This window comes from Polypterus senegalus, chromosome 13, assembly GCF_016835505.1.
Source record: "Polypterus senegalus isolate Bchr_013 chromosome 13, ASM1683550v1, whole genome shotgun sequence".
NCBI classification, from domain to species: Eukaryota; Metazoa; Chordata; class Cladistia; order Polypteriformes; family Polypteridae; genus Polypterus; species Polypterus senegalus.
In genome coordinates, this window is record NC_053166.1 from 135,076,481 (window position 1) to 135,090,967 (window position 14,487).

The window sequence follows — 14,487 nt, forward strand, 5'->3', positions numbered from 1 at the left end:
AACATCTGTTGGGTGTGTTGGAACAGCAAGTCTGATCTGCGGCAGCTTCATCTCACAGCATTCAAGAGTTAGAGGATCTGCTGCTAATGCCCTGACCCAATAGAGTTACTGCATGTTGGGTGAAAGAGTGGTCTCTGATTTCATAGTGACTGGAAGCGCATTTCATTGAGTAGATGGTAGAGGTGAGCCCAGGAGAAGAAACAAGCCCACCCCTTATTATGAGATGGGTATTTGAGGCTAGGCTGGACTTTTTGTTTAATTTGATTGTCTTCCACCAACAAACCTTGAGTTTCATAAAACATATACTAAGCCCTTCAGCTTAAAGTGTGTCATAGGCCACTAAAAAAAGCCAGTGAACCCTTTGGGGGTGACATTTGGGCCCATCTTTACTGTCCCGGCCTTCAGAAAGAAAAACTTTAGCTGGCTATGATACTTGAATTTGTGCAGAGAAGCAACGTGAGGTGTGAAAACTCCCCCCCAGGTTATCTCTCCAGATTGATAATAGCATTTCCTTCTAATTTCTGCATTTCATTAACAAGCAGAGTTAAATGTGCCGCCAGTGAGGTTTAATAAACTATACTCCTTTGGTGGCATTTTCCTGATTTGTGATTGTCACTTCTAAAGCACACAGTAAATGTTTATTGAAATGGGAATGAAAAAAGCCACATTTCTCATTTTATTATCAATTTATTTCAGTGAGCAGATCTCTTAGCAGGCCCAAGGGAGCATGTGAACTAGGATGAACATGGCAGGTAAATGTCAGTCAGCAATCTTCTTTTTCTGACAGAAAGGGCACCAAGTTGCCCGGAAGACAAGCACCCACATGTATGGGTTGGGGGGGTTTGGGCCAGTCCTGTAGGCTGCCCCTTTGAATGCACAGGTATCCATTTTTTCAGTAGGTTTTTGCTGCATACACACCAACCAAGAACTGTAAAAGGCTCACAACACTGACCCCATTGAAAGTATCTCCCTTTTTATGTTCTTCCGCAGATATTCTTATGAATGAGGATAAAGCAGCTCAAGCCCCTTCGCAAGATAAATTGGGCCAGCTCATCTTTACAGTTTGTCCATTAAATCAGATTGAAGGCCCACTACTGCACAAACCTGCCCTTGAGAAACTCAGTGAAGCTTTATTTGATTTCTTCTTTTACAAGTATTTCTGTTTAAAGTGACGTAACATATCAATAGTGCCAAGTACAAGCAATTGCATAGGGCTTGAACTGAAACCATGATAAGTGATGTATCTTCTTAGAGTGAACTGGAATAATAATAATCATAATAATAATAATAAAAAGTTTTATTTATAGAGCGCCTTTCACAAACCCAAGGTCGCTTTACATACAGTTTTGAGTTGAGATTTAAAGATGGAAAAAAAGGAGAAATCTCAGAGAGACTGAGGAAGAGCATTCCAGAGTTGAGGGGCCTGCCTCCCAGGGTGGACAGTCTGGTGCATGGGACAGTAAGGAGATTACTGCTCGAGGACCTGAGAGAATGACAAGGAGTGTAAGGAGCTAGGAGCTGAGTGAGGTAGAGGGAGGGCAAGGTTAAGTAGGGCTTTCAAGGTGAGAAGCAGAATCTTGAATTTAATCCTTGATGGAACAGCTAACCAGTGCTTTTGGGAGAGAACAGGGAAGATGTGAGCAGAACGCTTTGTCTGGGCGGAGTTCTTAATATACTGTAGCTTCTGTGTAGATTTTGCAGGGAGGCAAATGAAGAGGAAATTACAGTAATCAATATGAGACATTATGAAACAATGAACCAGAGTTTGAGTATCAATAAAGGACAAAAATGGACAGAGTCGAGCAATTTTAAGGGAGAATGGTGAAGTACCCTGTATGGTGGTGGCAGTGTGATGCTATGGGGTTGTTATACAGCGGCAGGGACTGGTTGACTACTCAGGGTCAAGGGAAAGCTGAAAAGAGCAAAGTAGAAAGATATCTTTAAGGAAAGATAATAAATAAAGTGTGAATAAAGACCATTGGTATTTGGTAGCAGTCAATTGTGGATAATCTGTGCTGACCCAATCTGATAGCACTCCTCCTACTTATGATAAGGCGGCACCTCTTATAGCCCAGGCTAAAAGACAAAACTCTAGAGACACTCGAATACTGGGTAGGCAAAATGAGGGGCTATGGTGTTCACTTTTTAGAACTGGCTTAACTTCCTTTCCATTGTAAGAACCATCACAAAGTTATTTTGTGATATTTAAAGAACAATGCAACCCTCAGATACATGTAACACTTGTGACTTAAGAGTTTCAATCAAGCTACTACAGCATTTTTAAATGAAAACGAGCTCCATTCACACTAGCATTTTCACATAGTTTGAAAAAATACCTTCATCTACACTAAAAATGACCAAAAACAAATGTGACGTAGACATTTACCTACAATGGGTATGTGCATATCAGGAGAAAAATCCTTGAAGCAATGGTAATTCAACTGCCAGTGGGTTTATCTCAAAACTGTAGTGACCGGTATAAATTACTTGCCCTTTGTGCATGCATTTATGAGGTAAAAAGTCAAAGTTGAGTCAAACTTTTATTGGAAAAGAGCATCAGATCTCATGGCAGTCATGATAGAAATTCTGATTGATTGACTTTTTATAATACGATGTGCTAATAGTAATAATAAAAAAGACCTCAATTCCCCTAATTAATTTGTGAGATCACAAGAGATTGCTTCATTTCTTGCCCTGTGTGAATGTGGAACCTGCTACTGGAAAATTCTGGCCTAGAAATGATTTTGCAATTGCTTATTAAAATGATCTGATCACAGATTCAGGTTATGCCACTGTGGTTGCAAGAAGAACTTCTTTATCAGTGGTAGTCATCTAGTAACATCATGCATCGACTTATCGCTCCATTTGGGGCCAGCCATTTATCGGCTCTATGTCAGTAACACAAAGTGTCATTGCAATTAAGGCTCTGTGGGTCTGGCGTTGATCACCAGTATGCATTCTTAATCTTCTGGTAGTGATCTTTGAACCTGCACACTCACACACATGCATAAAAATCTATCAAAATAAACCTTAAAAGAGTCAAAAATGTATGAGACCTTGTGAAATAATAATAACGGAAGATTTATTACTATTTACAAGGTGTTTACATGGCCAATCAGTACCCCAAAGATTAAAACTCTGTGATTGCAATGATATTCTTTTATCTATTGCTAGTCTGTGGTCATTTGTTGGTTGATCAGTACAGGAAGGAAGAAAGCCAAGAGATGGCTACCTCTGCAGCTCCACTACTACTTCTCTTATTGATTCTATTAAGGGTGCAGCATTCTATGGCACTGCTGCTGGTAGTAAGTGATAAACAAAGGGCATACAAACTTTTCAGCCTATAGTGGTTGGTTTTGGCAATTTCTCGAGCATTATTATTATTATTATTATTATTATTATTATTATTATCCATCCATTTTCTAACCTGCTGAATCCGAATACAGGGTCACGGGGGTCTGCTGGAGCCAATCCCAGCCAACACAGGGCACAAGGCAGGAACCAGGGTGCCAACCCACCGCAGGACACACACAAACACACCCACACACCAAGCACACACTAGGGCCAATTTGGAATCGCCAATCCACCTAACCTGTATTATTATTATTATTATTATTATTATTATTAGCCAATTGTTTTCTTATGGCAGTATGTATAAATACCCTCAACTCGGTTGGTTGTAAATCAAAGCATGACTATAGGTCCAAGTGTCAGGATCTGATCTTCTGGTTTTGAACTGTTTGCTCTTCGCCTCTCAACTTTTGTCTTGCTTATTTGGTTTTGATTGTTTTGGTTTCATTTGCTTCATGGTATTTTGACTGTTGTCTTCTATTTTTTGCCTGTGATTATTATCGCATGTCATCTCCCAGTTCTTTTGTTCATGATAATCTTCAACATCTTGTATGTCATAGCACTATTATCTCCTCCCATTCTGCACACAGGTTCATACTGGTGGCCACACTTCTCAGAATATGAGCCATGCTGCTGTTCTGCTGCTTTGCTATTTTCTCCACAGAATCTTATGTATTTCATAGCTACCCATACATTAACAAGGTTATTTTTAATTTATTTTTATGTAGTGCACTGTTTTAGCTTTCAATGAACATGTTGCCAAATTCAGAAGCCTTCAGTGATTAATTCAAATGATAAAACATGAGATATTTAGTAACATGCTGCACATATCAGGCTTAATAAGCTACAGGCACCATTTCATTGGACTGTGTCATGTTTCAGCCAGGATTACTCCCCTAGCTGGGGTTCAGAAATGTGTTTTTTGAATGTTTGGTCAATTTTTTTTTGTTTATTATGTATATTATTCCTTGTCCCAAGTGTTTTGTGGGTGGTTCTCCAAAGGGAGCTGCCACTAGCCAATCACCCACAGTCACTGCCCTCCACCCTGTATATTAGAGGGCCTTCCATGGTTCCTGGCAGCTTATTGTGAACGTTTTAGTAAATGGAGTGTTTCTTGTGTTCAACTGTGCTTTTTGCTTTGTGATCTCCTGAGTGTCATGATTTAGGCTGTCAACTGATGCTTCATAGGCGTACCTCATCTCTAGGGGCGGGGTCTCTGGGGTTGTGACCTTGACTTGATCAACAACCGGCATAAAATAGGTCAGCCTTTCACTAGGCACCTCATCCAATCTGCGGTTACTTTCATTTTGATATTGTGTGCTTTCTTTTCTTGTATTACTTGGTTACGACTTATTGTCTGTTATTTGACTTCTCTACTACAGTCACTACAGTTTATTTTTATTTCCTTTCATTTTGGCATTTTCCTCTTCTTGCTGTTTACTCACAAAATTGAGTTCTCCTGTTTTCCTGCTGAGTCAGGACACTAAGTTTTTTTTCGGCTTTGCCTTTGGGTTCTGTATTTGGACTTTGGTTGCTGTGGATTGCCTTCCCTTCTACGGCAATTTTTTTGTATTCTAAGGAGCTTCTGGTGTTACAGAGTGCCTTTTTATAAATAAATCTATTGTTTTATAAAGATTATTCAAGGTTCTTTGTTGTTTCTAGTAGTTATTACAGTATCCAAACCACCACCCCCTGCCCATGGGCCATCCCTTAAATGAGTAAACCTGAAACAAAATGACTTCCCAAGGATTAATGGATCAATGATTCCCAGTCTGGATGAAGTGCTTGCATTTGGCTCTCCCAGCTTATTGCCCCAAATACTTATCATTCCACTTGATAGTAAGATAGTCGCTTTTGAAAACTCCAAAGGAAATAATATTTAGTACATCAGATATTTCTATGGGGGTGTGTTAGTATCAATGTTTGTCAATGAGTTTGGCCTGCTTTTCATTTGCAAGCCATCCAAAAGAGGCTCTTGCTCTGTACTCACATCACCACAATGATGCAAGTCATTTATCAAGGCTATAGCTCTATCTCGCTCACACTAAAATACTGATTTTTTTCACTTTTAATTATATGTATATATATATATATATACCTGCCCAGACTCTTACAAAGACCTTTTCAAAGCCCCCAATTGTAATGACCAGTTTAGTTCAGTCCCAGGTCTTGCAGAATCTGCTTTATTCATGTACACTATGCGTCCTTTGTGGAGTCATTCTTGTTGGACTGTTGCTTTAAACTATAACATTATGCCTAGCCTGTCTTTTTTATTCTTTTTGCATCTGTGAAGTTGCCAAATGTAGAAATGTTCATTTTATTAGTTTGCCCTTGTCAAGACACAAAGTATTTTTTGACTTCTATCAGTTCTGCAAGACTGGTCTGTCAGTCTGGAAGATAAAAATATATACTATATATAGTGGTCCCCTCCTTTGCTCTCCGCTATGAAGTGGGTTTCTGTTTAACATGTGGGTTATCATTGACACTCAGATATTAGACATGTGTGTATTATTGCATTGAGTCCTACTTAAAACTACAGCGATCAGCAACTCTCTTTTTTTCCTCCCTTCCCCTATGCTGCCGGACAGTAAGCAAGAAGAACCGGGGATTATCTGGTAAGATGGATTCAAATAAAATATGAACTCAATGAGCTTAATAGGATAAAGATCTGTCATATCTAATGTTTTATTTAAAAGGTGTGTGTGTGTGTTTGTGTTTTTAGGGTAGTAGACACACTAAATAATTTCCAATTGGTGTAATTTCTCCTCTGCTAGCTCACTCCTTACTCTTAACCCATACATCTTGTGTGGCTGCTGAGTTTCACTGCAGCAAGTTCTTCACATTCACTCCATTTACACTAATGAGGGCTGCAGTGGCATTGTGGTCACCATGCCATCACCAGAGTAAATTCTCAGCACCGTAAATTCTAGACGATTGAAGTCAGTAGAGATAATATAAACCCACCCCACATCCCTGCTTGCCTTAAGGCCATTGGCCTCTTGGTCCTCTCCTAGTAAGGCAGTGCCTTTCACATGACCCATAGAGAACAGCAGGTGACATTTAAACTCAGTACCCAAACTGCATATCGAGGCTCCTCTCAGCCCAGAGAAGCAGAGACACAACTCGGAGATCCACCCATAATGCTGAGCTCCTCACGCTCTCGGGTAGCTTTGGTCCTTAGATTCACATCGTTACTCGTTTAAAGGTGCTCTGTTAATTTGGCCAGACTTGATATGCTGTTATAAATAAGTTGTAAAGATGTGTATTGCAGCAGTTGTCCCCAATCATCCAGCCATCTTGTGCCTCTGATAATCAAAATGCTGGGAAGTAACCTTTAAAAACAGATTTTGTGCAAGTGTGTTTTCTAGAAGGGACTTGTTTTGTTTGCCCACATTCTCCTGCTGCTGTTCTACAGGGCCTTCATTTGATTTCCATTGCTATTTTCTGGTGCCAAATTGAATTTCCTATGTGTTGATTACTACCTACTGCTGGAAACTGGGTGGGCCTAACAAGGAGTGTGCCAGCCCTTCAACCCCATTTTTTCCATTCAAAGCAACAGATAACCAGAAAGTTATGCGCAATAAAGCTCAAGAAATTATTGACATTTGTCAGAAGGCAGCCACTGCGTAGCAGCTATAAGATCATTAGGGTCGCAAAGTCAAAAAATGAACCCCAGTGTACTAATTGTGAAAGCTGAGAAAATGAATAGATGTAGAATTGCACATTTCAGATTTTTACTTTGGGGTCTCAAGTTATTTAAGATGTGGGAGAGCATGGGACTAGAGACACATCTTTTAACTCTTTAAGCGAACATTGTCAGTACAACGATTAGCTGGGGGACCAATCAACTGAAGCTGGAACCTCACATTCATTTTCTATCACTTCTATCAAAATCTGACAAGTCATAGTCCAGTTTAGAGATAATAGGCAAAATGTCGTCCACCGAGTATTTTGCTTTACGCATTCGCTTTGATCTCTCGCCAGATGTCAGTGCCATTTTTGCCCTTGTTTATGCCTTGCTACTCACGTGAGTGCAGAAAATCTTGGTCAAACAAATGAATCTAACTTTCCTTCTAGCAACGAGAGTCCAACTAAAACATAACGGTGGGTTTTTTCACAGTTCACAGTCGATTATTATCATCAACTTCTCCTTTTGACAAAAGTCGACATCAGCTCTGAAAGAGTTAAAGGTTGGAGAAGATGAGAACTCATTATCTGTAAATCCCTTGCATGTCAGGCCTCTTTAGTTCTGTGACAAGTAAACAAGTTATTCTAGCAATGTTGGAAATTTCGGCAAAGGAAGGGAGATAACTCAGTTCTGGTCCAGTTATCCACATAGGTCATCTTGTTAGTCCTTACAGTTGTGAAGATATTTGCTTCAGTAAGTTACTTCAGCGGTGGCATGGTGGTACAGTGGGTTCCCGTCCAGGGTCCTCCCTGTGTGAAGTTTGCATGTTCGCACTGTGTTTGTGTGGGTTTCCTATGGGTGCTCCGTTTCCCTCATACAGTCCAAAGACATGCAGGTTAGGTGGATTGCAGTACTAAACTGGGCAGAGTTTGAGGTTGGGATGTGTGTGTGTTTGTATGTTCACCCTGTGATGGACTGGCACCCTGTCCAGGGTTTTTTCTTGCCTTGTGCCCAATGCTAAATAGGATAGGCTCCAGCACCCCCTGCGGCCCTAGTCTGGATTGAGCGGATTTGAAAATCACTGACTGCAGTTATATCAGAGTCCTGTTTGTCCGTGTTAATGTTATGGTTGTGAGACATGGACATTATCCAGTGACCTGAGTTGTAGACTGGACTCCTTTGGTTCTGTGTCTCTCCGGAAAATCCTTGGGTACCCACTGGTTTGACTTTGTGTCGAATGAGCGGATGCTCATTGAGTCCCAAATGAGGCACATTACCTGCATTGTGAGGGAGCATCAGTTACGGCACTACGGCCATTTGGCGCGATTCCCAGAGAACCCGAGCAGCTGGACCAGGCCAAATGGACAAACACATAACACCAGATTGATGATCATTTCCAGAGGGTGGGACTGAACTGAGTGTCTTTCTGGGTTGTTACCAACCTGGATGCTGAGGTGTTTCATCGTGTGGTAGGTGTGATAACACCCTGTACCAGTGCATGCTCCTCAACCTGACCTAACCTGTCTTGACTTGTATACTGATCTTCACTATGTACAGCCATGGAGTGCTTGCACTTGTTCACGCCTACAGCATGACAGAGCTAACAGAAATAGAGCATGTGTCATTTTTTTAACTACAGCTCCTTCATAAAGTATTCAGACCCCTTTTCTTTTTTCACATTTTGCTATGTTGCAGCCTTATGCTGAAATGATTAAAATTAATTTTTTCCCTCATCAAACAACACTCAATGCAGCACAGTGACAAAGTGAAAACAGAAGTTTAGGAAATTTTGCAAATTTATTAAAAATAAAAAGCTGAAAGATCACACTGACACAAGTATGCAGAGTTTTTATTCAATACTAAGTTGAAGCAGCCACTAGAACTTAGAGTCATCTTGGGCCTGACAGAACAAGCTTTGCACACCTGGATTTGGGGATTTTTCTGCCGTGCTTCTCTGCAGATCCTCTCAAGCTCTGTGAGAATGGAAGAAGACTATCGGTGGACAGCTACTTTTAGGTCACTCTAAAGATGTTCGATTGGATTCAAGTCAAAGTCTAACTTTGATAGAGTTGACCCAAAGACACTCCAGTGTTGTCATTGCTTTGCGCTCAGGGTCATTGTCCTATTGTAAGGTCGACCTTTGGCCAGATCTGATGTGAGGAACATTCAGTTTTCATTAAAGATATCTCTGTACTTTTTTCTGTTTAGTTTTCCCTTGACCCAGACTAGTTTCCACATCATTGCAGACAAAAAAAAAACAAGCTAACAGCATGATGATGCCACCTCTACATTTCACCTTTGGAATGTTATTGCTAAGGTGATGAGCAGTGCCTTGTATCCTCCAAATGTGATGCTTAGAACTGAGGCAAGTTCAATCTCGGTTTCCTTGGACCATAGAATCTTGTTTCTCCCAGTCTGAGAAAACTTTAATTTCTTTTAGCAAGTTGGCTTTCATTTGTTGTCTGGACACTCTGCCATAAAGCCCAGATTAGTGAAGTATTGCAATGAGAATTATTCTGACATCTCCAAACAGGTTCTCGGTAGCTCATCCAGAGGGACCACTATGTTCTTGGTCACCTCCCTTAACAAGGCCTTTCATCCACAATTGCTCAGTTTGGTTAGGTACTAAGGTCTAGGAAGAGTTATGGTTGTTTCAGACTTCTTCCATTTAAATTATGGAGGTGAAAGTGCTCTTGGGAACTTTCAGAGGTGCAGAAAATGTCTGTAGCCTTCCCCAGATCTGTGCCTAAACACAATCCCATCTCTAAGCTTTGCTAGTAGTTCCTTCGACCTCATGGCTTGGTTTTTGCTCTGATGCACATTGTCAACTGGGGGACCTTCTATAGTCAGGTGGGTGCCTTCCCTAATCATGTCCAGTCAACTGTACATGTGGACTCCAAACAAGGTGTAGAAACATCTCAAGGATAATCAGCAGAAGGGGCCGCACCTGAACCAAATTCAAAGAGTCTGAATACTTGTGTCAATGTGATATTTTAGTGGTTACTTTTTAATACATGTGCACAAATTCCTAAAATCCTGTTTTTGCTTTGTCATTCTGGAGTGTTGAGTGTTGTTTGATGAGGGGAAACAATGAATTTAAAAATTTTAGCATAAGGCTGCAACATAACAAAATGTGAAAAAAAGCTGATGGGTCTGAATACTTTCTGAAGGCACAGCATGAACACATTAATCCATTAACTGATTGACTGATTAATTAAGTAATATTTGTATTATTGTCAATTATTTCCCATACCTGCTTATCCAGCTTAGGGTTGTAGGGTGTCAGAATGAATGCGTTATTTTATTAAAAGTGGGCACAGAAGGCATTAAGTTCATCGGGGAAGGAAGAACAGATTGGAGTAGATTTTAATTGGATGTCCATGAACATTTCTAACCCCTTTCAAAGTCCGCACAAATTATTACAATTTTTATATTCCATCTTTAGTTTGCTTCCACACTGATGTTTAACTACTTTTTCTGAGTTTGTTCTTATTTTTCTTGTATTTTAAAATTCCATCGCTGCGTGCCTTCAGTACATTCCTGATGTCAGTGATGATCCATGGTGTCTTATTATAAAACATATGAATTGTTTTCCTAGGCATACAGTTTTCCACACATTTTTGATTAATCCTATTGGGACATTTACACATTATTCCAGATCTGATGATGATCAAAGCAGTCCTGTAGTATATTCTGGGCCCATTTAGTCCAACATTGTGTTATTTTCCAGCAGGGGTATTGACAGGTGATCGGATTATCCAATATGGAAGTGTAGTTGGAGACAGTAAGTATCTTTTATTAGGATGTATTATGTGCAATATAATTTAGCACATGGGAATACTCCAGCAGGAATAAAATGACTGCTTCAAGTAATGAAGCCTGATTAGCCCAGTCTGTCCATAGCAGAATAAGCTGACAGAATGTGATAAAAGGAGATGATCAAGAACAGCCATTATTTTCAACCAATTACAGGAGACCATTCATTCCATCAGGACCATATGATTAGCTAATAGCATCCCAAAAACTACTTAAAAGAGGTTGTGGTTTATGCATCAACTCCATTATTTGGTGCTTTGTTCCATGTTCCTCTGACTCTTTGTTCTGTGTGAAGAAGAGATTCCTGCCATCATTTTTTTATTGCACTTCCCCTTATTTTCTTGTTGTGTCCTTGAGGGTGTAAGCCCTCCTCCGGTCCTTCTGGGCATCCCAGCTGGTTACCACCCCTAGCCACTCGCCAAACCCCGTACACTTCAGAAATCATCCTGCTACTTCTGCCAGCAATCATATCATCAAGAAACACCAGTTACCCACTGCCATTGGCAGTCACTTGTGCCCATGCCATAACACAGCATTCCTTCTCTTCTACATACTCTTCTCTATCCATCATTCTTGCATATATTAATGTTACGTTCCTTTGTCCAAAGAAAACTGTTCCAAAACTGGACTGTTTTTTAAAAAATATTTTCTGGCAAAGCCTAATCTGTCCTTTCTATGCTTGAGGATTACCAGTGGTTTGCTTCTTGTGGTATACCCTCTGTCTTTACTTTTGTGAAGTCTTCTCTTGATTGTAGACTTTGGCAATGATAGGTCTACCTCCAGGAGAATGTCCTTGGTGTGGGTAAATGTTGCGAATTGTTTTTTCTTCAACAAGGACAGAATAATATGATCATCCAGCACAGTTGTCATCCATGGTTATCCAGGCCTTCTGGTGTTGCTGAGCTCACCAGTATGTTCCGTCTTTTTCAGAACGTACCAAATGGTTGATTTGACCACTCCTGGCGTTTCTGCTGTCTCTCTAAAGGATTTCTTTTTCTTTCTCAGCCTAATGATTGCCTGTTTTTATTTGAATGGACAGCTCTTTGGACCTCATTTTGAGAATTAACCAAATGCAAATTCATACTTGGTATCAACTCCAGACCTTCTACCTTCTTAATAGTTGATGAAATAATGAGGGGCCTGCTCACGCCTAGCTATGGAACAGCTTGTCAGTCAAATGCAAAATATTTTTGAGCTCCTGGATATGGGAGGACCTTGTATAAAAATGGCTCTCATTCCTAAATGTCTCATACCATGTTTCTGTTAAACCCTTTGAATTATTGCTGAAAGCCTACACTTCAGTCATGTAATTATTTCTTCATTTCAAATTCATTGTGGTGGTGTATAGAGCTAAAATTATGAAAATTATATCACTGTCCAAATACGTATGGAACTACCTGTAAATGTAGATTCAAAACGTCATACCTCAGCCCTCTTAGACTGCTTTACTCTCCTGCCGCAAACACACGTGATGACCTGCCCATCTCTCTGCAGTGCTTGTTTCACAGCCCTCATCGCTTGCCGTCTCACATTAGAAGTGTGTGCTCAGACAAACATTTCTAGGCAGCCAAGAGGGAATTACAGCTAATGCTGTGAGTCTAAAGTATGTGGAGCGAAAGAACATCAGGGTTTTGGAAGGACACTTGACTCGGTTCTTCATAAGCAGTGACTCTTTATTGTAAATTAAAAAGGTAAATATTACATGATAATGTAATAACAGTCAATGTATACAGTGGTGTGAAAAACTATTTGCCTCCTTCCTGATTTCTTATTCTTTTGCATGTTTGTCACACAAAATGTTTCTGATCATCAAACACATTTAACCATTAGTCAAATATAACACAAGTAAACACAAAATGCAGTTTTTAAATGATGGTTTTTATTATTTAGGGAGAAAAAATCCAAACCTACATGGCCCTGTGTGAAAAAGTAATTGCCCCCTGAACCTAATAACTGGTTGGGCCACCCTTAGCAGTAATAACTGCAATCAAGCGTTTGCGATAACTTGCAATGAGTCTTTTACAGCGCTCTGGAGGAATTTTGGCCCACTCATCTTTGCAGAATTGTTGTAATTCAGCTTTATTTGAGGGTTTTCTAGCATGAACCGCCTTTTTAAGGTCATGCCATAGCATCTCAATTGGATTTAGGTCAGGACTTTGACTAGGCCACTCCAAAGTCTTCATTTTGTTTTTCTTCAGCCATTCAGAGGTGGATTTGCTGGTGTGTTTTGGGTCATTGTCCTGTTGCAGCACCCAAGTGTATATATAGCACCTTTCACTTTTTATATATAGCGCTCATCATGCAAGCTTGTTTGAGAAGCATCATGCTAGTTATTCAGCTAGCATCATTGAAATGTAAAATCACAGAGAGAAATATTTTAAAAGCTGGGTGATGTCCATGATAAAACAAAAAAACATTTTAATCTTTCAATTCCCAAACCTACCTGCTTCTGTGCAGGCTCTGCTGAGACTGTCCTGCCTCTCCCCAGACCTACCAGGGTATCCTGAGGGAATCTCCACAATTACATTCCCAATTTCCATCTTCTTCCCTTAAGGTCCTACTGCCCATTGCCCTTCTGAAACATCATGTCTGATCATTTATTCTGGCCCCTAGTGGTCTCTGATCTCTCATAATGTTTTATGCTGTGCCTCTCGGTATTATTGTGGAAGTTTACCTATTTGATAGCTATAACTAACTATATGTATGTATTTGTTTTATAACACACAACGTGTACAGCTTTACCTGCACATGAACAGCTGACTTAGGCAAAATACACAGAGACATACATAGCTGTGGGCACCTGCTTTAAGCAAATTGAGACTCCGGGATAGCTGATTTATGTCACCCCATGTGTACGACTTACTCATGCTTGGACAACTGCTGCTTTATAGTGCCCCACATGAATGACTTTACCTGCACGTGGATGGCTGCTTCAAACAAAGAGACTTACTAGCTTGGCGTGAGCAGACCAAACGGTCATCTTCAGACCTGAATGTCACTCAGCTTACCAAAGCAGATGTCCGTTCAGCACATTGCTACAGTTGCTTCTGGTTAGTCACTAATTCCTGTAGGACTATAACAATCACCCACACTATATCGTAACCAATCCAACAAATCTAAACTAACTATTGCAATAAAGCAAAATGAGTAAAACACCATAAAACAAATAGCAGCAAAAAGTAAGAACTGTAGCTGTATTTCAGCATACTTTCTGTAACCATACAGATGATAATGAGGATGAATCCCTCAGACCTGGGTGCATAGCTGCTTAAAAAGTCTGTTAAGTACGCAGAGGTCTTTTATCTGCCAGTTTCAATGGGAATGAAGATGCCTTGTCTGGATGATGGTGAAGATCTTGTTTCTTCCTGTGCAGCATGCATCCAAAACTTAAGAGGCGCCCCTCCACGTGGAGTTAACAATAACATAAACAATCAATAATCTCAAAACCACTGCCATGTCTACTTTACAAAATTGTTGTTCTTCTCTGAGGCTGATGGCCAATGCCAGTCTTTTTTACCTTAGCCTGATAAATAAAGTTGTTTTTGTGCATTCCAGAGATATTTAGCAACAGATAAACTTTCAGATGAGTAAACATTCAAAGCTGAAATCTATTTCTAGCAGTCTGCACTACTACTACTGCACTATAGTTAAAAGAAGCAAAGTAATAATAAAATAATGATAACTCTCAAAGC

General features: G+C 40.1%; 1 protein-coding gene across 3 annotated transcripts in view; it reads left to right on the forward strand.

The window, feature by feature from the left end:
- Positions 1–14,487, forward strand: part of sdk1a (sidekick cell adhesion molecule 1a) — a 1,556,037-nt gene that overhangs the window by 1,117,435 nt on the left and 424,115 nt on the right. For 2 of the 3 annotated variants that reach the window (XM_039774120.1, XM_039774121.1), the window contains exon 7: positions 5,940–5,966. The exons of the other annotated variant lie outside the window; for it this stretch is intronic. In XM_039774120.1, the coding sequence (XP_039630054.1) occupies positions 5,940–5,966 (27 nt within the window). The remainder of the gene's footprint in view (positions 1–5,939; positions 5,967–14,487) is intronic. 3 annotated transcript variants of the gene reach the window in all.